The sequence below is a fragment of the Pecten maximus genome, chromosome 4 (genome assembly GCF_902652985.1).
Source record: "Pecten maximus chromosome 4, xPecMax1.1, whole genome shotgun sequence".
Classification (NCBI taxonomy): domain Eukaryota; kingdom Metazoa; phylum Mollusca; class Bivalvia; order Pectinida; family Pectinidae; genus Pecten; species Pecten maximus.
Genome location: NC_047018.1, coordinates 51,813,567 through 51,839,395, shown reverse-complemented (window position 1 = coordinate 51,839,395; position 25,829 = coordinate 51,813,567). Strand labels below are relative to the sequence as shown.

At 40.8% G+C, this 25,829-nt stretch overlaps 1 protein-coding gene across 11 annotated transcripts in view; it reads left to right on the top strand.

Moving 5' to 3' along the window:
- Positions 1 to 25,189, top strand: part of LOC117326382 — a 138,459-nt gene extending 113,270 nt beyond the window's left edge. For all 11 annotated transcript variants that reach the window (XM_033883126.1, XM_033883127.1, XM_033883118.1 and 8 more), the window contains one exon: positions 23,326 to 25,189. In XM_033883126.1, coding sequence (XP_033739017.1) covers positions 23,326 to 23,725 — 400 coding nt within the window. In that variant the 3' untranslated portion in view covers positions 23,726 to 25,189. The remainder of the gene's footprint in view (positions 1 to 23,325) is intronic.
- Positions 25,190 to 25,829: the final 640 nt, after the last annotated feature.

Sequence of the window (25,829 nt, the reverse complement as noted above, 5' to 3'; positions counted from 1 at the left end):
ACGTTACATCGACCGAAGATTATCATAAAGTGTGCGCGTTGTTATAGAAACAAGGAGGTATTCATGTATTGACCCATTGACATTCGTGACAGAACTCATTGCATGATCTTGTAATTACAAATATGGAGGACCAAGAGCCGGGAGGGTAAGCCATGTTGTCGATATATATGTCTATTTCTGCCATGCTTACTTACTCTGCTATTCACGTGGCGGTTCAATCGATTGGCCAGCCTGACAATCACTGTTTTATTAAAACAGGTATGACAGACAAAACTTGTCTGTATGAGGTTTTGTATCGATACTATATATACCAGGGGATACCAGTGTCTGTCAACAGGGCGTGGCGACCTATGTTATGTGTGTGCTCACGAGCATTGCATCTTACACATACACTCACAGCACACGTGTGGAGAATCCAATGCCGCTATTCATGTATAACTTTCCGCGGAGATTTGGGGGGGGGGGGGGGGGGGTGGGGGTCAGGCAGTAACGTATATCGAGTTAGAGCCACTAATATTAGGCCTTGGAGATAATTACTACAATTGATTGACGTTGGGATGCCCTGTGACCCAGCCTCCGTATCAATCCCCGCTACTACACGTGTGTTAGGAATGTGTGGGTATGGTCCAGTAGCTACGTAGCTGATATGCTTTAGGTAAATAGAAGTTTTAAACCTCGGGATGAGGATAAGTGCCTCTGGAATCCCGGGGAGATTCGGCACCATCAGGATGTACAACAGACAGGATACCGAACTCGATTCAGAGTTAGGTTTGTCCCCGGGGTACCATTTCCAACACCTTATAGACTTTTATCCTACTGGCAACCAAATTGTCTTACGTGTAGAGCTATGTAATATTCATTGTTTTAGCCGAACGTACACAGCCGACATTACAAATCTAAGTGTCGGTAGCTTAATGTTGAGCGAACAGGGACTTGGCACAAATGTATATATATAGGGCCATAAATAGGCAATCCGTGCCAAGTCCCTGTGAATGGAGCGTTATCATTGTGTACTGTTTACTTAATGACGCCCTCCAGTTATTGTATCTGAACCCATTAACCAGGTAGGAGCCATCTGCCACCCGGAAGTGTTAACCGCCTGAGGCTCCCATATTGATGTCCGGGTACATCTCAACTTTGATGGGTCTATTGACAAGATTCCGTTGGTGTTATGTACGTAGTGGTGCGTGTGTAACAGTACTAGGGTGATAGGGTGGATGGGAACTTGTAATGGCGGTCCACTGTTCAGACACATAACTTCCATCTACTGATCAGGATGTATAACAAATAGTCAAACACCACTCGTCCTCCTCCTCCTACTCGTACTCCTCGTCCTCGTCCTCCTCCTCCTCCTCGTCCTCCTCCTCCTCCTCGTCCTCCTCCTCCTACTCGTCCTCCTCCTCCTCCTCCTCGTCCTCCTCCTCCTCCTCGTCCTCCTCCTCCTCCTATTGACATCATGTCCTAGTTTGAACATTTTTGTGTGGGTGTGCGTATGTGTTTTAGAGGGGTGGGGGGGAGTATTCGTCGCATATTCAATTTGTACCGTATAGACATCAGTTTATCAAGCGAGTTCCAAAGTAAGGTTTTATTTGAATACTCAGACACGTGAAAATGTGTTACATGAGGAGTATCTATTTCATATGTCCCTTTCACGCCATTCTGTCTTCAGCCAATTTATCGCATGGGTTAGAAACATGTTGATGCCGCTGGTTACGGCGATCTAATGGCCGATATCACACTGAGGTGTAATACGGGCTAGGGCACCCCGGGGTGTAACAGATTAACCATCCCCTGTCAGCCTCTGGACCTAGTATACCGCGGGTGTAACAGATTAACCATCTCCTGTCAGCCTCCGGACCCAGTATACGGCGGGTGTAACAGATTAACCATCTCCTGTCATCCTCCGGACCCAGTATTCGGCGGGTGTAACAGATTAACCATCTCCTGTCAGCCTCCGGACCCAGTATACGGCGGGTGTAACAGATTAACCATCTCCTGTCAGCCTCCGGACCCAGTATACGGCGGGTGTAACAGATTAACCATCCCCTGTCAGCCTCCGGACCAGTATACGGCGGGTGTAACAGATTAACCATCTCTTGTCAGCCTCCGGACCCAGTATACGGCGGGTGTAATATATTAACCATCCCCTGTCAGCCCTCCGGACCAGTATAGGCCGGGTGTAACAGATTAACCATCTCCTGTCAGCCTCTGGACCCAGTATACGGCGGGTGTAACAGATTAACCATCTCCTGTCAGCCTCCGGACCCAGTATACGGCGGGTGTAACAGATTAACCATCTCCTGTCAGCCTCCGGACCCAGTATACGGCGGGTGTAACAGATTAACCATCTCCTGTCAGCCTCCGGACCAGTATACGGCGGGTGTAACATATTAACCATCTCCTGTCAGCCTCCGGACCCAGTATACGGCGGGTGTAACAGATTAACCATATCCTGTCAGCCTCCGGACCCAGTATACGGCGGGTGTAACATATTAACCATCTCCTGTCAGCCTCCGGACCCAGTATACGGCGGGTGTAACAGATTAACCATATCCTGTCAGCCTCCGGACCCAGTATACGGCGGGTGTAACAGATTAGCCATCTACTGTCAGCCTCCGGACCAGTATACCGCGGATGTAACAGATTAACCATATCCTGTCAGCCTCCGGACCCAGTATACGGCGGGTGTAACAGATTAACCATCCCCTGTCAGCCTCCGGACCCAGTATACGGCGGGTGTAACAGATTAACCATCTCCTGTCAGCCTCCGGACCAGTATACGGCGGGTGTAACAGTTTAACCATCCCCTGTCAGCCTCCGGACCAAGTACATATAACTCACCGGTCGTATTTGACTATTTTCGATCGAAGATTCTCTTTTAAAACTAAACAAATGCATTTTGACACAGAAGCGATAACGTGTTATTGAAGTGGTGCCATCTGTGGTTTGGGGTCCTCGGAACTTAACCCTTGATGGACCTCTGCATATTTATTTGTTTGAACTTACAAAAATGTGTATGCAATAGTTGGCAGCATATGCCACATTCCTCTGTATCAAAGCTCCACCTGTCGGTAAACTTGTCTGCATTTTACGAGCAGTTAACGTTGCAATAATAGCGGTTAGGTTATAAACTGGGGTATGGATCATTGTATAGAGCCTTGCTTTGTGGAGCAGCAATCGTACTAAATATGCAAAACAGATCGATAATCTGCTATCATTAAAAAGTGATGATCTACAAAAACCTCCGCTGCTTACAAACGTTTAAAAAATCGTTCATGCATATTGGCCATGTATCAGACGTATTTGCTTTAAAGACCACAGGGTCGATGTTCTGTTCGGTAATAACTAAGAAATGTAGCACGGTAGGGGGCGCTAATCAGGAACAGTGCGGTATCCTGCTGACCTAGATCCGCGAACCATCTCAATAAAACCAGGCAGTCGTACGTTTACATAAAATGGCGATTTCCATAATGAAAAAGAGCAACGAATGGGGATTACTGCAAAGATTTTTATGCGAGAATTTGGTTCAGTGGGGATATTCGTATTTCATTGCCCGGATGTCTCGTAAGCGAGATTTCGTCTTAATGACACACATCACATCCAAAACAAAGTGCTTCATATTCAGAAATGCCAGAAAATAAAACGGCTGTCTGATAATTACTGATAGGACGATTATAGCCGTGCCCAGTATCATCGCCGGGAAACAAACTGCAAGAAAGAGTCTCATGGGTTTCCGACTTTGGGTCAGTTTAGATATGCCAATTAAATAACAACAATTGAAATTGTAAGTAGAGGCAAGGGGGATGGGAAACTTATGTAAATTTTATCTTTTTAACAATACAAGTACTGCGGATAAGGCATCGCTAACAATCAACTACTACAGTGGTTTAATGATTTGGGATTTCATCTCGAAGATAGTTTTAGAATATATTCAAATGTGAATTCATATTTGCGTAGTATTTAATTGAACTTACTGAGAAAGACGGAACAGATTGAGATGAATTATTAGCTGCTGGTATGAAATTTCCAGTAAAACGCTCGAGGGATATCTCACGTCAAGATAGAATGTGTACAATTTGTGTTGACGAAATTTGAGATGAACACCGTTATTTGTACAAATACTACAACACAGAAACAAATTTATTCCAAATTATTATTACAAGTATCCATATAAAATGAAGGGGATGCTTTTTATTTCAAATAAGCGTCTTATTGTAAACTTTTGTAGATTTCTAGATTATCAGGATTGTTTTTTTGGTTTTTTTTGTATTACTGTATTTCAAGTTGTTTCTGTATAATGCCTCTCGGCTCTGGACTTATCTCCTAAGCAGAATTAAATTTGAGTTATGCAGTGTATTTTAAGACAGTGCCCGTTATGATGACACAAACAAATATTTTTCGATGTAGGTGTCAGTTAGATGCCTGACTCATACTGCCCTCTTGCCCCGCCCTCCTCTATGTGACCTGTGTGACCCACACTTGCCCCGCCCCTCCTCTATGTGACCTGTGTGACCCACACTTGCCCCGCCCCTCCTCTATGTGACCTGTGTGACCCACACTTGCCCCGCCCCTCCTCTATGTGACCTGTGTGACCCACACTTGCCCCGCCCCTCCTCTATGTGACCTGTGTAACCCACACTTGCCCCGCCCTCCTCTATGTGACCTGTGTGACCCACACTTGCCCCGCCCCTCCTCTATGTGACCTGTGTGACCCACACTTGCCCCGCCCCTCCTCTATGTGACCTGTGTGACCCACACTTGCCCCGCCCCTCCTCTATGTGACCTGTGTGACCCACACTTGCCCCGCCCCTCCTCTATGTGACCTGTGTGACCCACACTTGGCAGGGCCCCAGGTCGCGATGTCTCACCATCACCTCTATCCGCCATTTTGGTCACGTCATCTTTACGACCATGGCATGAACCACACGGTTACAAAAGATATGATTTAGATACGTCCGTACAGGAGATTTGCTAGTTACACGTATTAGTGAGTCTGTTTTCTTTCTTTTTCTTTTCATTCTTTCTTTCTTTCTTTCATTCTTTCTTTCTTTCTTTCCCTTTTTCTTTCTTTCTTTTTCTTTCTTTCTTTCACAGACATTGAGTTTTGACAGACGTAAGTATTTATTAATTTGTCGTTTTAACGTCAGTCTTTGGGATGTGACATGGCGGTGTCTGTGATATTTTTTGTCTGTGACTAGTAATTAGCCCACAGACGTTTTATGGTCGAAGCTGATAATGCTTGTACCAAATGTAAATTACCGGCTGTCTGTCACGTTTCCAGAAATGGGCGCCTGTCATAACATGGACTTAAAAGGAGAAATATGATTACTTTTACAATAATGGCGTCTATCGATTCCAGATTTCCGAGTCTCCCTTGGCACACCCTTTTCCCGATACCGATCCGTCATCGCCTACAACACTTTAACATCCGACCAGAATCGTTGGTGGTCATTCTGGTGTTGTGCAAGTGCCCTTCAATCACCGATATACATGTTGTGCTACTTTTTGGCTGTTTAAATCATCCTCACAAATCCTCCATGGTCATACGGTTTTCCGAAAGGACAAGCCGTCTTCCGGATGAGGACTGCTATTACATGTACCTTGACCCTGTACGGATTCTATATTGGCAGGAAACGGGGCAGACGGTTTAATCAATGAGAAAAATGATCAATATAGCAAACAAGATAGACCTGAATATTGAGTTGAGTAGAACTAGAGGAAAGGACAGTAGTAGTGATGGGTACCGACAATGTGTCAGTCCATTAGGTCAGTCAAGCGTATCGACACGTGTCTTATGAAATAAACATGATAACATGATAATGAAATCATTAATAAACCAGGACACAAAGATTCGTTGTGCTCTACCAGTTTATTGTGGATTCTGGAAATGACATCTCGGTGTTAAATAGTTCTTGCATCGAACGCACTGCACGCAATTTGACGACTCTTTGTTACGGATATCCGTCTAACTAAACTTTTACGTTTGTATATTGACTTTATGAATCATACTTGAAACAACACAATCTGAACCCTACAGACAACACAACCTGGACCCTACAGACAACACAACCTGGACCCTACAGACAACACAACCTGGACCCTACAGACAACACAACCTGGACCCTACAGACAACACAACCTGAACCCTACAGACAACACAACCTGAACCCTACAGACAACACAACCTGGACCCTACAGACAACACAACCTGGACCCTACAGACAACACAACCTGGACCCTACAGACAACACAACCTGGACCCTACAGACAACACAACCTGGACCCTACAGACAACACAACCTGAACCCTACAGACAACACAACCTGAACCCTACAGACAACACAACCTGAACCCTACAGACAACACAACCTGAACCCTACAGACAACACAACCTGGACCCTACAGACAACACAACCTGAACCCTACAGACAACACAACCTGGACCCTACAGACAACCTGAACCCTACAGAGACAACACAACCTGAACCCTACAGACAACACAACCTGAACCCTACAGACAACACAACCTGAACCCTACAGACAACACAACCTGGACCCTACAGACAACACAACCTGGACCATACAGACAACACAACCTGAACCCTACAGACAACACAACCTGGACCCTACAGACAACACAACCTGAACCCTACAGACAACACAACCCTGAACCCTACAGACAACACAACCTGGACCCTACAGACAACACAACCTGAACCCTACAGACAACACAACCTGGACCCTACAGACAACACAACCTGGACCCTACAGACAACCTGAACCCTACAGACAACACAATCTGAACCCTACAGACAACACAACCTGGACCCTACAGACAACACAACCTGAACCCTACAGACAACACAACCTGGACCCTACAGACAACACAACCTGAACCCTACAGACAACACAACCCTGAACCCTACAGAGACAACACAACCTGAACCCTACAGACAACACAATCTGAACCCTACAGACAACACAACCTGGACCCTACAGACAACACAACCTGGACCCTACAGACAACACAACCTGGACCCTACAGACAACACAACCTGAACCCTACAGACAACCTGAACCCTACAGACAACACAACCTGAACCCTACAGACAACCTGAACCCTACAGACAACACAACCTGAACCCTACAGACAACACAACCTGGACCCTACAGACAACACAACACAATACAATACAATACAATATATTCAGCCTTTATACAGTCATACAGTGAGAATAATCCACTTCCGGTTCAGACAGACGTCTACTTCTGGAGCGGAAGTTGTACAGATATTGATTTCTTAGTGACATAGCATAGTTAGTTTGACTTTTCTCACAACCACTACACCACTGGTTATGGTCCGATCTAGATCTGTTGGAATAAAAACGTATATCTGTGAACCAATTTATCATGGAAATGACGTATCTTAAAGAAAATACGCGATGTCCCTCGACGATCCCCCCTCTTTTGTAACATAACAATATCGTACATGGCTGGCAAACGGAGACTTCGTTACACTTCTGACTAGGTAGGTTCACTACATGGTGAATTGGTGAATGTCTTTAAATACAGTAACATGCATATTGGCCTTAAGTAGCTTGCGTTTGTCGTGTCAACACGTGTAGCATCACCCAAGGGAGGTAATTAGAACGTACGACTCCGGGCCGAGCGATATTACAACGCTTCCTTCTGTACTAAGTACTAAAGCAACAAGATCTCAACCAAACAACGTAACGTTGTTGGACGCATAAAATACTCCATACTAAACGCAACAAATTAAAGAAAATTGGCGGGAGTATACATTCTTGTATCTTATATAACTATTAAAAGAACTCCATTTATGACCAGGATTTATGAGGCAGGTATAACAAAACAAAGTTGAACACCTTGGCAGTAATTACGCTATAGTTTCAGCAGTTTAAAGATTTAATAGGCGCCGGTGACTGTTTCATTTCTACACCTGTAAAAACATCAGCCGGGTAGATCTATCGGTGTGTCGGAGATTAGTTCCGCTTGAGCGAACGGGTAGATGAGTTGTTGACGATCGTGTGTACTAATATCGGTGACCGCCTTAGGAAATTACTTGATGTAAGTAAAGCTGTACTTTTTATCACCAAAACATGTTGTTATAAGATTCAACCGACAATTTCTTTTATGAATTTATGAAACACTTATAATAGCATGTAGGTTAGTAGTGCCGATATGTTCAGTATTACTGTACAAACGGAATTTAGCTCTTAAAAAATGTCGGCGTTTACCACCGATCGACGAAAATTATACTTCGAGTTATTCGATCATTTCAAATGGGATTTTTATTGTTGGGACTTCGTATTATCCGAGTTCTTCGAGTTTTCCGAGTTTTCTTTACTAAGATAAAGAGATAATTCGGCCGGGACCGACGAGGTACTTCGAGTTAAGCGGGGTATTCGAGTTATCCGAGTTCGAGTTAACGAAGTTCCACTGTACATCTATCTATAAACATTATGTATATATGTACTTGGTTACAGGTACATGTGATACATGTGGACCCAGGTAGGATTGGGGCCTGATAGGACTCCAGGTAAACTTGGAGTGCACTTTGTGTAACCTTTAGTCTACACTCAACTGTAGTCTTGTAGTAGCCAGAAAATTCTGTGACACCTTCATTAAACATCTATGATCAGTATAATATGGGACGCGTGTCATTGTGTACCTACTAATGTACATCTATTTGTGTCCCAGTATAATATGGGACGCATGTCATTGTGTACCTTCCAGTGTACATCTGTTTGTGTCCCAGTATAATATGGGACTCGTGTGAATTTGTACCTACCGATGTACATCTGTTGGTGTCCCAGTATAATATGGGACTCGTGTGAATGTGTACCCACCAATAACATCTGTTTGTGTCCCAGTATATGGGACTCGTGTGAATGTGTACCTACCAATGTACATCTGTTTGTGTCCCAGTATAATTTGGGACTCGTGTGAATGTGTATCCACCAATAACATCTGTTTGTGTCCCAGTATAATATGGGACTCGTGTGAATGTGTACCTACCAATAACATCTGTTTGTGTCCCAGTATAATATGGGACTCGTGTGAATGTGTACCCACCAATAACATCTGTCTGTGTCCCAGTATAATATGGGACTTGTGTGAATGTGTACCCACCAATGTACATCTGTTTGTGTCCCAGTATAATATGGGACTCGTGTCATTGTGTACCTACCAATGTATATCTGTTTGTGTCCCAGTATAATATGGGACTCGTGTGAATGTGTACCTACCAATGTACATCTGTTTGTGTCCCAGTATAATATGGGACTCGTGTGGATGTGTACCTACCGATGTACATCTGTTTGTGTCCCAGTATAATATGGGACTCGTGTGAATGTGTACCCACCAATGTACATCTGTTTTTGTCCCAGTATAATATGTGTGAATGTATTAGTTTTTGTATCATTACTAGGCTGCCTCGCCTCTCATTTCCGCTATCTATTGAGATTCCAGTGTAGGGCGTAATATTGGCAGATAACTTGGTCCAACCGTCCATAGTGGTAACACATGTATAGGCCAGTCTATTATGTATTCTGGGATGTGGTGACCGGGCCAGTCTATTATGTATTCTGGGATGTGGTGAGTGGACCAGTCTATTATGTATTCTGGGATGTGGTGACCGGGCCAGTCTATTATGTATTCTGGGATGTGGTGACCGGGCCAGTCTATTATGTATTCTGGGATGTGGTGAGTGGACCAGTCTATTATGTATGGTGACCGGGCCAGTCTATTATGTATTCTGGGATGTGGTGACCGGGCCAGTCTATTATGTATTCTGGGATGTGGTGACCGGACCAGTCTATTATGTATTCTGGGATGTGGTGACCGGACCAGTCTATTATGTATTCTGGGATGTGGTGACCGGGCCAGTCTATTATGTATTCTGGGATGTGGTGAGTGGACCAGTCTATTATGTATTCTGGGATGTGGTGACCGGACCAGTCTATTATGTATTCTGGGAGGTGGTGAGCGGACCAGTCTATTATGTATTATGAGATATGGTGACCGGACCAGTCTATTATGTATTCTGGGATGTGGTGACCGGACCAGTCTATTATGTATTCTGGGATGTGGTGACCGGGCCAGTCTATTATGTATTCTGGGATGTGGTGACCGGGCCAGTCTATTATGTATTCTGGGATGTGGTGAGTGGACCAGTCTATTATGTATGGTGACCGGGCCAGTCTATTATGTATTCTGGGATGTGGTGACCGGGCCAGTCTATTATGTATTCTGGGATGTGGTGACCGGACCAGTCTATTATGTATTCTGGGATGTGGTGACCGGACCAGTCTATTATGTATTCTGGGATGTGGTGACCGGGCCAGTCTATTATGTATTCTGGGATGTGGTGAGTGGACCAGTCTATTATGTATTCTGGGATGTGGTGACCGGACCAGTCTATTATGTATTCTGGGAGGTGGTGAGCGGACCAGTCTATTATGTATTATGAGATATGGTGACCGGACCAGTCTATTATGTATTCTGGGATGTGGTGACCGGGCCAGTCTATTATGTAATCTGAGATGTGGTGACCGGGCCAGTCTATTATGTATTCTGGGATGTGGTGACCGGGCCAGTCTATTATGTATTCTGGGATGTGGTGAGTGGACCAGTCTATTATGTATTCTGGGATGTAGTGACCGGACCAGTCTATTATGTATTCTGGGATGTGGTGACCGGACCAGTCTATTATGTTTTCTGGGATGTGGTGACCGGGCCAGTCTATTATGTATTATGAGATATGGTGACCGGACCAGTCTATTATGTATTCTGGGATGTGGTGACCGGGCCAGTCTATTATGTAATCTGAGATGTGGTGACCGGGCCAGTCTATTATGTATTCTTGGATGTGGTGACGGACCAGTCTATTTTGTATTCTGGGATGTGGTTACCTCTAAATCAGTCTGTGTGTTTCCCTAGGTGTGGTGACCGAGGATGCACATCGCTATAGATTTCTACAACGTAAATGTCAGTAGCACAATTAAGATATTTGCTCACTATTACGTGCACGCCCATATCTCCATTTCGATGCCGAATACACTCCCAGATCGCATCAACAGAAATGTCAGACCATCAGGTCAGGCGTTTTATTACAAACAAATTATGTACAATGGCGGTGTGACATAACAATAATAGTTTTGATCAGAATTTATATTATCCTTACCTCCCTGTACGTGTATACATGTATCACCAACATCCACACCTCTCTATACGTGTATCACCAACATCCACACCTCTCTATACGTGTATCACAAACATCCACACCTCTCTATACATGTATCACAAACATCCACACCACTCTATACATGTATCACTAACATCCACACCTCTCTATACGTGTATCACAAACATCCACACCACTCTATACATGTATCACAAACATCCACACCTCTCTATACATGTATCACAAACATCCACTCCTCTCTATACATGTATCACAAACATCCACACCTCTCTATACATGTATCACCAACATCCACTCCTCTCTATACATGTATCACAAACATCCACTCCTCTCTATACATGTATCACCAACATCCACTCCTCTCTATACATGTATCACAAACATCCACTCCTCTCTATACATGTATCACAAACATCCACACCTCTCTATACATGTATCACAAACATCCACACCTCTCTATACATGTATCACAAACATCCACTCCTCTCTATACGTGTATCACAAACATCCACACCTCTCTATACATGTATCACCAACATCCACACCTCTCTATACATGTATCACCAACATCCACACCTCTCTATACATGTATCACAAACATCCACACCTCTCTATACATGTATCACAAACATCCACACCTCTCTATACATGTATACATGTATCACAAACATCCAATCCTCTCTATTCATGTATCACAAACATCCACACCTCTCTATACATGTATACATGTATCACCAACATCCACATTTCTGGTTTATATATTTGTACTGTCAACATGTGTACAATATTGATGCATGAATGCAATAGAAAACATAGCCTGATAAAATACGGTTCTGATCGGAGAAGAGAATCCTTGCGCAACCTTCCGGTGTTATGACCGCCATATCGATTTTACGTATGTCCCCGGCGTTTAAGAAATGTTCTGGATTAGATTTATTTTTAATGTGTATGACAAATCAGCCGTTAGGCTTGTTTTCTCGGCTCCCTTAGCACCACCAGCCACCAGGAATAGTAAAGTGGACCTGTTGGAGTTGCCATCCCGACAGTGTATTACCAACCTTCACTCTCCATCACTGTAACTAATGTTACAACATTGTCCAAGCACACAGAAATGACTTCTCTATATAAACATGACGTAAAATCTCGTCCATTGTTGTGTTTCAGGATTTCAAGATGAAGGCCAAGGTCACTGTTGCTAAATATAGAAAATCATGAACTGTAACAATTTTAGCATTAAGTAACAACATAGTGTTCCTAGATTTTCATCCAACTTTAGACAAAGCTCGAGAATGGGTATCCTTCTGACATCGATGTGTTTAACGGTTCCAAGGTCAATGCCGAGGTCACTGTTGCTAAATATAGAAAATCATCAACTGTTTCAATTTTAACTGCTTTTAACAACACATTTTTCATGGAGTTTCATCAAACTTTAAGATTCTGACATTATTGTGCTTAAGGGTTCCAAGATCAAGCCCAAGGTCGCTGTTGCTAAATATAGAAAATCATCAACCGATTCAATGTGATAATGGTCGATAGATGTACATCATTTCTTGAAATATTTTGATGGAAGATAATACTATAGAAATAACAACTTAAGTCTTTGACAGATTTTCATCAAAATTGATACAATGGTCAAATACGAGTATAGCTTGGACAATGTTGTGTTTCAGTGATCCAAGGTCAAGGTCAAGGCTAAGGTCACACTTGCTCTATATAGAAAATCATGAACTGATTTAATCTAAACACTTAACAACGTCATTCTTTTATGTTTTTTGTCAAACTTAATGTAAAGGTCACGCGACAGCGGGAACATTTATGTCCTATAGACATTTTCTATCATATAAAGTGCAATTAGTTGTGATAGGTAAACATGTAATATACGATAGGTAAACATGTAATATACGATAGGTAAACATGTAATATACGATAGGTAAGCATGTAATATACGATAGGTAAACATGTACTATACGATAGGTGAGCATGTAATATACGATAGGTAAACATGTAATATACGATAGGTAAACATGTAATATACGATAGGTAAACATGTAATATACGATAGGTAAACAGGTAATATACCATAGGTAAACATGTAATATACGATAGGTAAACATGTAATATACGATAGGTAAACATGTACTATACGATAGGTAAACATGTACTATACGATAGGTAAACATGTAATATACGATAGGTAAACATGTAATATACGATAGGTAAACATGTAATATACGATAGGTAAACATGTAATATACGATAGGTAAACATGTACTATACCATAGGTAAACATGTACTATACGATAGGTGAGCATGTAATATACGATAGGTAAACATGTAATATACGATAGGTAAACATGTAATATACGATAGGTAAACATGTAATATACGATAGGTAAACATGTAATATACGATAGGTAAACATGTAATATACGATAGGTAAACATTTAATATACGATAGGTAAACATGTAATACACGATAGGTAAACATGTAATACACGATAGGTAAACATGTAATATACCATAGGTAAACATGTACTATACGATAGGCAAACATGTAATATACGATAGGTAAACATGTAATATACGATAGGTAAACATGTAATATACGATAGGTAAGCATGTAATATACGATAGATAAATATGTAATACACGATAGGTAAGCATGTAATATACGATAGGTAAACATGTAATATACGATAGGTAAACATGTAATATACGATAGGTAAACATGTAATATACGATAGGTAAACAGGTAATATACCATAGAAAAACATGTAATATACGATACTAGAAAAGCGTCCGTCACACTTTATGTGCAGTATTCAATTATATATCACTTGCCATTGACGTATGTCAGTTCCATGCAGTACTTCAATTGGCTGGTATACCTCTGTGTTCTTGGCTAGCACGTTTGATAAGATATTGTTTTGTGATACATGGTTGTAGAGTTATGTAGCCCTGCCTCAGACTCATCGTGTACTTGTTGGTAATTACCAACCGTTTGATCACCCCTGACCCGTATGTTCCCGGGCTTTTCTTCATAGTGCCGTACTGGAATGAGAAGCGGTATGCCATTTCTGCTGTTATGAGAAAAATACCCCCTCTCTTTATATTACTCCGACATAAAAGACCCGTACAAATACTCTATCTATTAATATAGCGCCGTACCATTTCTGAGAGATGGTTTTTGGTGTATTGCAATGCGGCAGACGTTTTTCATTCCACTTGTTCAGTAGGTGTGTTCTGAGATTTAGCAGACATTTTCGAAGTAAGAACTAAAGTGAGAGTTGGTTATATACAAAGGTGTGGGGACGTGAATCAGGACGATGATGAACCAACTTGTGACGGACATATCCGACACTCACCGGCCCCTGTGTCAGTAAGTATTCAGGGTCGGGCTTACCGGCCCCTGTGTCAGTAAGTATTCAGGGTCGGGCTTACCGGCCCCTGTGTCAGTAAGTATTCAGGGTCGGGCTTACCGGCCCCTGTGTCAGTAAGTATTCAGGGTCGGGCTTACCGGCCCCTGTGTCAGTAAGTATTCAGGGTCGGGCTTACTGTACACACTAACCGGCCCCTGTGTCAGTAAGAATTCAGGGTCGGGCTTACCGGCCCCTGTGTCAGTAAGTATTCAGGGTCGGGCTTGCTGTACACACTAACCGGCCCCTGTGTCAGTAAGTATTCAGGGTCGGGCTTACCGGCCCCTGTGTCAGTAAGTATTCAGGGTCGGGCTTACCGGCCCCTGTGTCAGTAAGTATTCAGGGTCGGGCTTACTGTACATATTCACCGGCCCCTGTGTCAGTAAGTATTCAGAGTCGGGCTTCCTGTACACACTAACCGGCCCCTTTGTCAGTAAGTATTCAGGGTCGGGCGTACTGTGCACAATAACCGGCCCCTGTGTCAGTAAGTATTCAGGGTCGGGCGTACTGTACATAATAACCGGCCCCTGTGTCAGTAAGTATTCAGGGTCGGGCTTGCTGTACACACTAACCGGCCCCTGTGTCAGTAAGTATTCAGGGTCGGGCTTACCGGCCCCTGTGTCAGTAAGTATTCAGGGTCGGGCTTGCTGTACACACTAACCGGCCCCTGTGTCAGTAAGTATCCAGGTTCGGGCTTGCTGTACACACTAACCGGCCCCTGTGTCAGTAAGTATCCGGGGTCGGGCTTGCTGTACACACTAACCGGCCCCTGTGTCAGTAAGTATCCAGGGTCGGGCTTGCTGTACACACTAACCGTACTACAACAGGTGACCATGCCAGTCCACATCTCCAATTTTACCCCATAGTTACAAGTTGTTTTAACGAGCTTTCCAGAAACCAGTTGCGTTGGGTAATATGTTTCTGGGGCTTATCTCAATATATATATTGTGTTAGTCCCCGTCCCTCGGTGTAGAGTTGGGTTTGTTAGTCCTCTTTCCTTGGGTACCGACAGGATAGTGTTTTAAAGTTATCGATACAAAGAAATTCCATGTTGCGGTCCGTGTTGAAAGGTTGCATGACACTTATATTAATCCACATCTTCATGGCAAATCATAGTGTTTGCCGACAGGTCATGTTCATGTAAGGCTGTACGTAACCGGAAGTTGTGTTACGACATGGATGGTTCATTTTGCCCCCTCAATCATTCCTGAACCGTTCATTCGATATTCCTGTACGATATTCCTGTACGATATTCCTGTACGATATTCCTGTTACGATATTGTTACGATATTCCTGTACGATATTTGTGTTACGATATTCCTGTACGATATTCCTGTTACGATATTCCTGTACGATATTCCTGTACGATATTCCTGTACGATATTCGTGTTACGATATTTGTGTTACGATATTCCTGTACGATATTCCTGTACGATATTCCTGTTACGATATTCCTGTTACGATATTCGTGTTACGATATTCCTGTACGATATTCCTGTTACGATATTCCTGTTAGGATATTCCTGTACGATATTCCTGTTACGATATTCCTGTTACGATATTCCTGTACGATATTCCTGTTACGATATTCCTGTACGATATTTGTGTTACGATATTCGTGTTACGATATTCCTGTTACGATATTCATGTTACGATATTCCTGTTACGATATTCCTGTTACGATATTCGTGTTACGATATTCATGTACGATATTCCTGTACGATATTCCTGTACGATATTCCTGTACGATATTCGTGTTACGATATTCGTGTTACGATATTCGTGTTACGATATTCCTGTTACGATATTCGTGTTACGATATTCGTGTTACGATATTCCTGTTACGATATTCCTGTTACGATATTCGTGTTACGATATTCGTGTTACGATATTCGTGTTACGATATTCCTGTTACGATATTCCTGTACGATATTCGTGTTACGATATTCCTGTTACGATATTCCTGTACGATATTCGTGTTACGATATTCCTGTACGATATTCCTGTTACGATATTGCTGTTACGATATTTGTGTTACGATATTCGTGTTACGATATTCCTGTTACGATATTCATGTTACGATATTCCTGTTACGATATTCCTGTTACGATATTCATGTACGATATTCCTGTTCGATAGTCCCTCTCGTCCGCTGGCTGTCAAACTGAAATGTTATTCGATGGTCACATCAAATAGTATGGAAACTGTCGACCATCGTCACAGCAACCGGTGATCGAAGCCTGGTAAACGCCTCAACATACCAATCACATATCTCTCTTTCTTTTCTATTGATATAGCTATGTATTCTGTATAAATATATATAATCAACAATACAAGCATTTTCATCTTTTGATTTCTGTTCGAATTATCTAAATCTTTTCTGTAGACGTATTTATTAAGTCTTGTGATCATTATTCATGATATTCGTGCCGCTATCGTCTGACTTAACTACGACGGTCTCTGTGTTACCGACTGATACTATAATCCCACGACTCTCAGAAAACATGGCGGGAGGAGACGAGCAGACGACATGGGTATCGATTGTGGCCGCGATCTATTTTAAGTAGTAAACCGATTACTATTTAAAAGGTTGAACAAAAATCATAGGATATTTGAATAAAATATCTAATCCTGAGTGATACAATAGATGTCTGGTGGTTACTGTGAGGGTCGTGTCAATGCATTGGCCACACACATCAAATCAAGTCAAGTCCCATATCTATATCCTGTATAAGGTGTGTTAGTTCCATATCTATATCCTGTATAAGGTGTGTTAGTTCTGTATGTATATTCTGTATAAGGTGTGTTAGTTCCATATCTATATCCTGTATAAGGTGTGTTAGTTCCATATCTATATTCTGTATAAGGTGTGTTAGTTCCATATCTATATTCTGTATAAGGTGTTAGTTCCATATCTATATCCTGTATAAGGTGTGTTAGTTCTATATCTATATCCTGTATAAGTTGTGTTAGTTCTGTATCTATATCCTGTATAAGGTGTGTTAGTTCCATATCTATATCCTGTATAAGGTGTGTTAGTTCCATATCTATATTCTGTATAAGGTGTGTTAGTTCTGTATCTATATCCTGTATAAGGTGTGTTAGTCCCATATCTATATCCTGTATAAGGTGTGTTAGTTCCATATCTATATTCTGTATAAAGTGTGTTAGTTCCATATCTATATCCTGTATAAGGTGTGTTAGTTCCATATCTATATTCTGTATAAGGTGTGTTAGTTCTGTATCTATATCCTGTATAAGGTGTGTTAGTTCTGTATCTATATCCTGTATAAGGTGTGTTAGTTCCATATCTATATTCTGTATAAGGTGTGTTAGTTCTGTATCTATATTCTATACAAGGTGTGTTAGTTCTGTATCTATATCCTGTATAAGGTGTGTTAGTTCCATATCTATATCCTGTATAGGGTGTGTTAGTTCCATATCTATATTCTGTATAGGGTGTGTTAGTTCCATATCTATATCCTGTATAGGGTGTGTTAGTTCCATATCTATATTCTGTATAAGGTGTGTTAGTTCCATATCTATATTCTGTATAAGGTGTGTTAGTTCCATATCTATATCCTGTATAGGGTGTGTTAGTTCCATATCTATATTCTGTATAGGGTGTGTTAGTTCCATATCTATATCCTGTATAGGGTGTGTTAGTTCCATATCTATATTCTGTATAAGGTGTGTTAGTTCCATATCTATATTCTGTATAAGGTGTGTTAGTTCCATATCTATATCCTGTATAAGGTGTTAGTTCCATATCTATATTCTGTATAAGGTGTTAGTTCCATATCTATATTCTGTATAAGGTGTGTTAGTTCCATATCTATATTCTGTATAAGGTGTGTTAGTTCCATATCTATATCCTGTATAAGGTGTTAGTTCCATATCTATATTCTGTATAAGGTGTGTTAGTTCCATATCTATATTCTGTATAAGTTGTGTTAGTTCCATATCTATATTCTGTATCAGGTGTGTTAGTTCCATATCTATATTCTGTATAAGGTGTGTTAGTTCTGTATCTATATCCTGTATAAGGTGTGTTAGTTCCATATCTATATCCTGTATAAGGTGTGTTAGTTCCATATCTATATTCTGTATAAGGTGTGTTAGTTCCATATCAATATTCTGTATAAGGTGTTAGTTCTGTATCTATATCCTGTATAGGGTGTGTTAGTTCCATTTCTGTATTCTGTATAAGGTGTGTTAGTTCCATATCAATATTCTATATAAGGTGTTAGTTCTATATCTATATCCTGTATAAGGTGTGTTAGTTCCATATCTATATCCTGTATAAGGTGTTAGTTCCATATCTATATCCTGTATAGGGTGTGTTAGTTCCATATCTATATTCTGTATAAGGTGTGTTAGTTCCATATCTATATTCTGTATAAGGTGTGTTAGTTCCATATCTATATCCTGTATAAGGTGTTAGTTCCATATCTATATTCTGTATAAGGTGTTAGTTCCATATCTATATTCTGTATAAGGTGTGTTAGTTCCATATCTATATTCTGTATAAGGTGTGTTAGTTCCATATCTATATCCTGTATAAGGTGTTAGTTCCATATCTATATTCTGTATAAGGTGTGTTAGTTCCATATCTATATTCTGTATAAGTTGTGTTAGTTCCATATCTATATTCTGTATCAGGTGTGTTAGTTCCATATCTATATTCTGTATAAGGTGTGTTAGTTCTGTATCTATATCCTGTATAAGGTGTGTTAGTTCCATATCTATATCCTGTATAAGGTGTGTTAGTTCCATATCTATATTCTGTATAAGGTGTGTTAGTTCCATATCAATATTCTGTATAAGGTGTTAGTTCTGTATCTATATCCTGTATAGGGTGTGTTAGTTCCATTTCTATATTCTGTATAAGGTGTGTTAGTTCCATATCAATATTCTATATAAGGTGTTAGTTCTATATCTATATCCTGTATAAGGTGTGTTAGTTCCATATCTATATCCTGTATAAGGTGTTAGTTCCATATCTATATTCTGTATAAGGTGTGTTAGTCCCATATCTATATTCTGTATAAGGTGTGTTAGTTCTGTATCTATATCCTGTATAAGGTGTGTTAGTTCTGTATCTATATCCTGTATAAGGTGTGTTAGTTCTGTATCTATATCCTGTATAAGGTGTGTTAGTTCCATATCTATATCCTGTATAAGGTGTGTTAGTCCCATATCTATATCCTGTATAAGGTGTGTTAGTTCCATATCTATATCCTGTATAAGGTGTGTTAGTTCCATATCTATATTCTGTATCAGGTGTGTTAGTTCTATATCTATATTCTGTATAAGGTGTGTTAGTCCCATATCTATATTCTGTATAAGGTGTGTTAGTTCCATATCTATATTCTGTATAAGGTGTGTTAGTTCTATATCTATATTCTGTATAAAGTGTGTTAGTTCTGTATCTATATCCTGTATAAGGTGTGTTAGTTCCATATCTATATCCTGTATAGGGTGTGTTAGTTCCATATCTATATCCTGTATAAGGTGTTAGTTCCATATCTATATTCTGTATAAGGTGTGTTAGTTCTGTATCTATATTCTGTATAAGTTGTGTTAGTTCCATATCTATATTCTGTATAAGGTGTGTTAGTTCTGTATCTATATTCTATACAAGGTGTGTTAGTTCTGTATCTATATCCTGTATAAGGTGTGTTAGTTCCATATCTATATCCTGTATCAGGTGTGTTAGTTCCATATCTATATCCTGTATAAGGTGTTAGTTCCATATCTATATTCTGTATAAGGTGTGTTAGTTCCATATCTATATCCTGTATAAGGTGTGTTAGTTCTGTATCTATATCCTGTATAAGGTGTGTTAGTTCCATATCTATATTCTGTATAGGGTGTTAGTTCCATATCTATATCCTGTATAAGGTGTGTTAGTTCCATATCTATATTCTGTATAAGGGTGTGTTAGTTCCATATCTATATTCTGTATAAGGGTGTGTTAGTTCCATATCAATATTCTGTATAAAGTGTGTTAGTTCCATATCTATATTCTGTATAAGGTGTGTTAGTTCCATATCTATATTCTGTATAAGGGTGTGTTAGTTCCATATCAATATTCTATATAAAGTGTATTGTAATGAAAAACAGTCCTGTAGTGATCTTATATGCAGTTTTAAAACCACCAGCAAATTACAGGAAGTCAATTTGATGATAATTCCTGTAAACTCTATCGAAACTGCATGTGTATTACGTCCGACCTTGACCTCCTGTACATACGACATCTTCTCAGATCACAGGGACTTGGTATAGTTAGAGATATGTAACAAGTCCCTGTGGTTCAGACAAGCTATCGCCCTTCCGTTGTAGTATGCGATGTTTTTGTACATTGACCGAAGAGAACATCACAGAACTGTGTGGTAGATGTCCATTACACGCCGCTGTATAGGTCTAGACCTTGAGTCAGCTGTCGGGAGGGTGTAGAAACATGCCGATGTTTTCCTCCTCGCGAGGGACATGTGTTTTGGTGTACACAAAGTGTGGGCTGACGCTATAAGAATCACATGCCTTGAATTCCTAGCTAAGTGGCGAGCTAATCCCGACGGCTGAGACTTTGTACGACTGACTATAGACCTGACAGCTGACGAGTAGCGGGAGTCTGGACAGCACCACGGGTGCTTACTTTCACTTTCATTCAGAGAAGGTCATACTTGACATCCGTACACAACTGACGCCCATCACCACCCAAGATATGTTTGTTTACTTGGTGTATCTCCTCACATGGACAACAATGATCGTGTTGATGACGTGTATACGTGTAGTAGCTGGTGGCTACCTCACTAAACAGCATACGAATGAATTGTTAAATCATCATGTAAATAAGTTTCAATAAATTGCGCTGTCCTTTGGTGTAATCCGACCTTACCCATACCCCTTGGTGTAATCCTACCAAACTTATGCCCCTCGATGTAATCCAACCTATGGTAATTAATTCAACAATTCTTTATTTGCTTTCCTAAAATACAAGTTCCGGTGCGCCGAGTAATTCGGTGATATGTTTACTAGGGAGTGATGAAATATTCCTAAGAGCTAATCATAACCGTTAACGTTGTTCTGTTCCCGCGTATTGTCATGGCTACTGTACGCGCGCGCTAGTTAATGTTCATAGAACACATACTTTGTGTTTTGCCCTGGCGTGTAGTCCTAGTTACCACTGTCTATACAGCTGGCATTGTCTCACACAAACATTTGCCTGACAAAACGATTCACACATGCAACCAAGCTATTTTTATGGCGTATGTTTTAGAACTGTTGATATTATGGGTCCAAACTATGCACATGATTAATATCAGCATAGCGGTCTCCGCTGTATAAGTATATCAAGTCATACACATATTTCTTTGTGATCTTGTATATAATGGTTGTTTGTTTGAATGTTGGCATAATACACGTGACTGTTTATTAGCGCTTAATGTTTCCCATGTTTTGTTGAATTATGATGCATGTATATGCTAAAATCTTTGGGTCGTTGATATTTTGTAACTGTTTCCTTATGAGTGAGCGAGCCTTCACGGCGTGGATTATGGTAACCTTGATATAACATTTTAGATATAATCCGCGATATTGATTCTATTGCGCCAATACAGATCGGGATGTTTAGATATCTGGATATTTTCTTAACTATTCCGTCTGTTGTTAGAGCAGATTTTCCTGACATTACGCAATCCCAGTATTACACAGATCAGCTGATAGCACCCCCGGGACGGTGAACCAAATTCCATTCGTTATATAATATATATGTATAACTAAACAGATAGATTAGCTATCCTAGTATATCTGTAGCAATCTGTCGTTAAATCATCACACCTTGTTACGCGCTAGTTTTCAAAAAGTTATATTATTTTTCTGAAACAATTTGGAGAAAATCATAATCATTTAAATGTTTGATGCAGAGCTGTATTGTGTGTTTTATGTGGTGGTTTACAAAGCGTTGACTTAACGTAGCTCAAATCTGACGTCTTATTATTGCCAGGTCAACTGAATGCATTGTTAACATAGATTGGATAGGGGGGGCAATCACACAATGTTAACATAGATCGGATAGGGGAGGCCATCACACAACGTTAACATAGATTGGATAGGGGAGGCCATCACACAATGTTAACATAGATTGGATAGGGGAGGCCATCACACAACGTTAACATAGATCGGATAGGGGAGGCCATCACACAACGTTAACATAGATCGGATAGGGGAGGCCATCACACAATGTTAACATAGATTGGATAGGGGAGGCCATCACACAATGTTAACATAGATTGGATAGGGGAGGCCATCACACAACGTTAACATAGATTGGATAGGGGAGGCCATCACACAACGTTAACATAGATTGGATAGGGGAGGCCATCACACAATGTTAACATAGATCGGATAGGGGAGGCCATCACACAACGTTAACGTTGTTACATTATAAAAAACCGCACATAATTCGTCTGTCATTTATAATATTGATTTCTTTCTTCTTAATTATTACAGGAAAATAACTTTTTCTAGACTCATAGTATCAATTTGTTAGTACAATATCACATCAATTACTTGCTTCCCACGAGCTCAAGTGTTAAATTACCTTTCCTGAAATATGTAACATCTTATCCACGTGAGTTATATATGAAACAGTTAATCAACTTTGTTTTTCGTTGACAGCTTGGAAAGCCGAGATAATCCATTCGTCCCCGGAAGTGATCTCTGCAAAGAAGCCGAGGAAATTTTACAGAAAGCAACGATAATCCGGGATAGATTCATCTTAAGTGATGAAACAGGCGATACACCGGATGGGGAAGTGACGTCAGAGACAAAATCACAACCTAACTTTCCTGGGAATGGAAAAGACTGTTCAGTTGTGGAGGAAGAACTTTCCCCACAAACTTCAGCTCCTGTGAACACTGCTCCAAACGCTAAAGCTCGACAGAATGGTAAAATAGACGATACCGTGTCTCCGACAGCTGTTAAGGTGGAGGTGGGTGGGGGTCAGTCAGACGGTCTCACCGTCATTGGAGATGCTAAAGACAAAAAGAAACAAAAGAAGTGCTGTAGCGTCATGTAGCATCGCCTGGACATTTAACTGGACACAGCCATTATCACTCATGTCCGTTTGCTTGTACCTAAGTATTCATCTCCATACACCATATTATATCAATAGTGGAAGCTTTCGACATGCTAGCAGTTTTATTTGAGGCGAACCTTCCAAGTAAGATTATCAGACAGGAGGACATTGTCAGCGTGTTCTTTGTGTCGACATCGGATGGTACGATTCCTAGTTTTACTTCCAACATATCTTCTTATTTATTCAGTCTCGCCTTTGACGTCGCAAGTGACGTCATCATGTGACGTCGCAAGTGACGTCATCATGTACGCCAGGCTTCACTCCGTCTATCAAACCTGCAGTCATTGCCATTTGTGTTCATCATATTGTACACGTCATGATTTGTTTACGATAAGTTATCTCGGATACACTATTACGAACAGTGCCCATGAGATGGAGTTATTGAGACTTCCGTGCCTCTCATTATCTTCAATGTCGCTCATTTTCGTCTCCCTAAAATGTTACAAGTGTTTGTACGAGAGGATATGTGTCATTGATGCCATGTCCTTTCTGTGAAATTAGAAATCAGCCTATTTCGAGTGACAACGGATTGTGCATTATTCCATACAAATGGTGAAGGATTACCTCCGAACCGCGGGGTGTGTGATAATATGCTTGGTAAGTCGTGGTTGGGGAATATAACCCCATGTGTGGGAGGTTTCAAGCGTGTCTTGTTATCGATGTGACACGCCCTGCTTCGTCACAGTAAGGCTGAGTTCTCGTCCATCATGTTCAATCGACTTTTGCGACAAACTGATTTTTTTAACATCGTATAAGTGAATACCGACAAGGAGTATGTTTTGTGAAAAGATTGCAAAATGGATTAACGTCATGCTTTGGGAATTAAGGTGGAAGGATGTCTGGCTCTACGTGAGGGATATTTCGTCAGTCGGTACGGAAGTGATGTTAGTGAAGGGATAACTTACTATTCCCTATAACCAGCAGATTTTAATCATTGACCCTCAACTTTTCGATTTTGTTTTGGATTTGTAGACAACATGAAGGTTGATGTTTAGAGATATTTGTTAATTTCGGTTTTATTTATTGTGCTGACTTATTTTTCTGGATCTACTACAATATTAGTGGTGATGTATACAGTCCCAGAATCATCAGATATATTTATTTATTTTCCTTCGTCAACAGTCATACTGTTTGTTTCGCGCCCTTTGTAATTTTATGAAGTAGCCATTTTGAGACATTGAACGTTTGACGCGATAATGACGTCATAAAACTATGCCACACTTTCAAATAACTCAAAATCAAACACGCAAGAAGATATATATATATATATAGGGAGAGGCGAAGATAATTTACGTTAAATTAAATAATATATTTTTTGCATTAGTGATATCTTTTGTTCTCGTGGCGTTTTGTTCCATGTTTCCACACCGAAACCAGCATGGAATAAAATGATGGACACATGTTGACGATTGTTTCGTTTCTTCACTGCTATATAGCTCAAAGTCCCCGTCGCCTGGCGTAACGGAGGCTTAGCTTCCTGAAGGCGACCATCTTGCCTAAATGGTTTAACGGCAACTGTCGATTAACGTAAATGGAATTGTCACACAGACGAGGGAATATTTCATTATATCTCCATCGACAGAATCTTATTTCTATTTTAGGCATTTCGAAATGTACAATATCGATTAAAGCAGCATGTCCTTTGGTACTTTAAATTCATCGATCCCGTCTCCCTTTGAATTAAGGAAAGCACAATGAATTTGCATAAATTCCAACCCTCGATCTGGTTAAAACATGTACGAACGTTGAATAGGAGATTGTGGTTTTGTCCCAAGTCCCTGAGGAGAAGGACGAGCACGTGTGCCGAGGTGTGGTTCCTCGGTTGTGTTGATCATGAGGAAGGAGTCGCGGTTGTATTACATGTATGATGTCCTCTGTATACCTAATCATTACCATAGAAACAGGTGATGATTGAGAAACATGTACTTCCCGTGTACACTCGTCATCTGCTCATCCGTGTAATTATCGGCCAATCAGCTATGAATATAACACGTGTCGTTGGAAGACGAAAACTATCAAGGTTAGGATACTAATCTTTACAGAC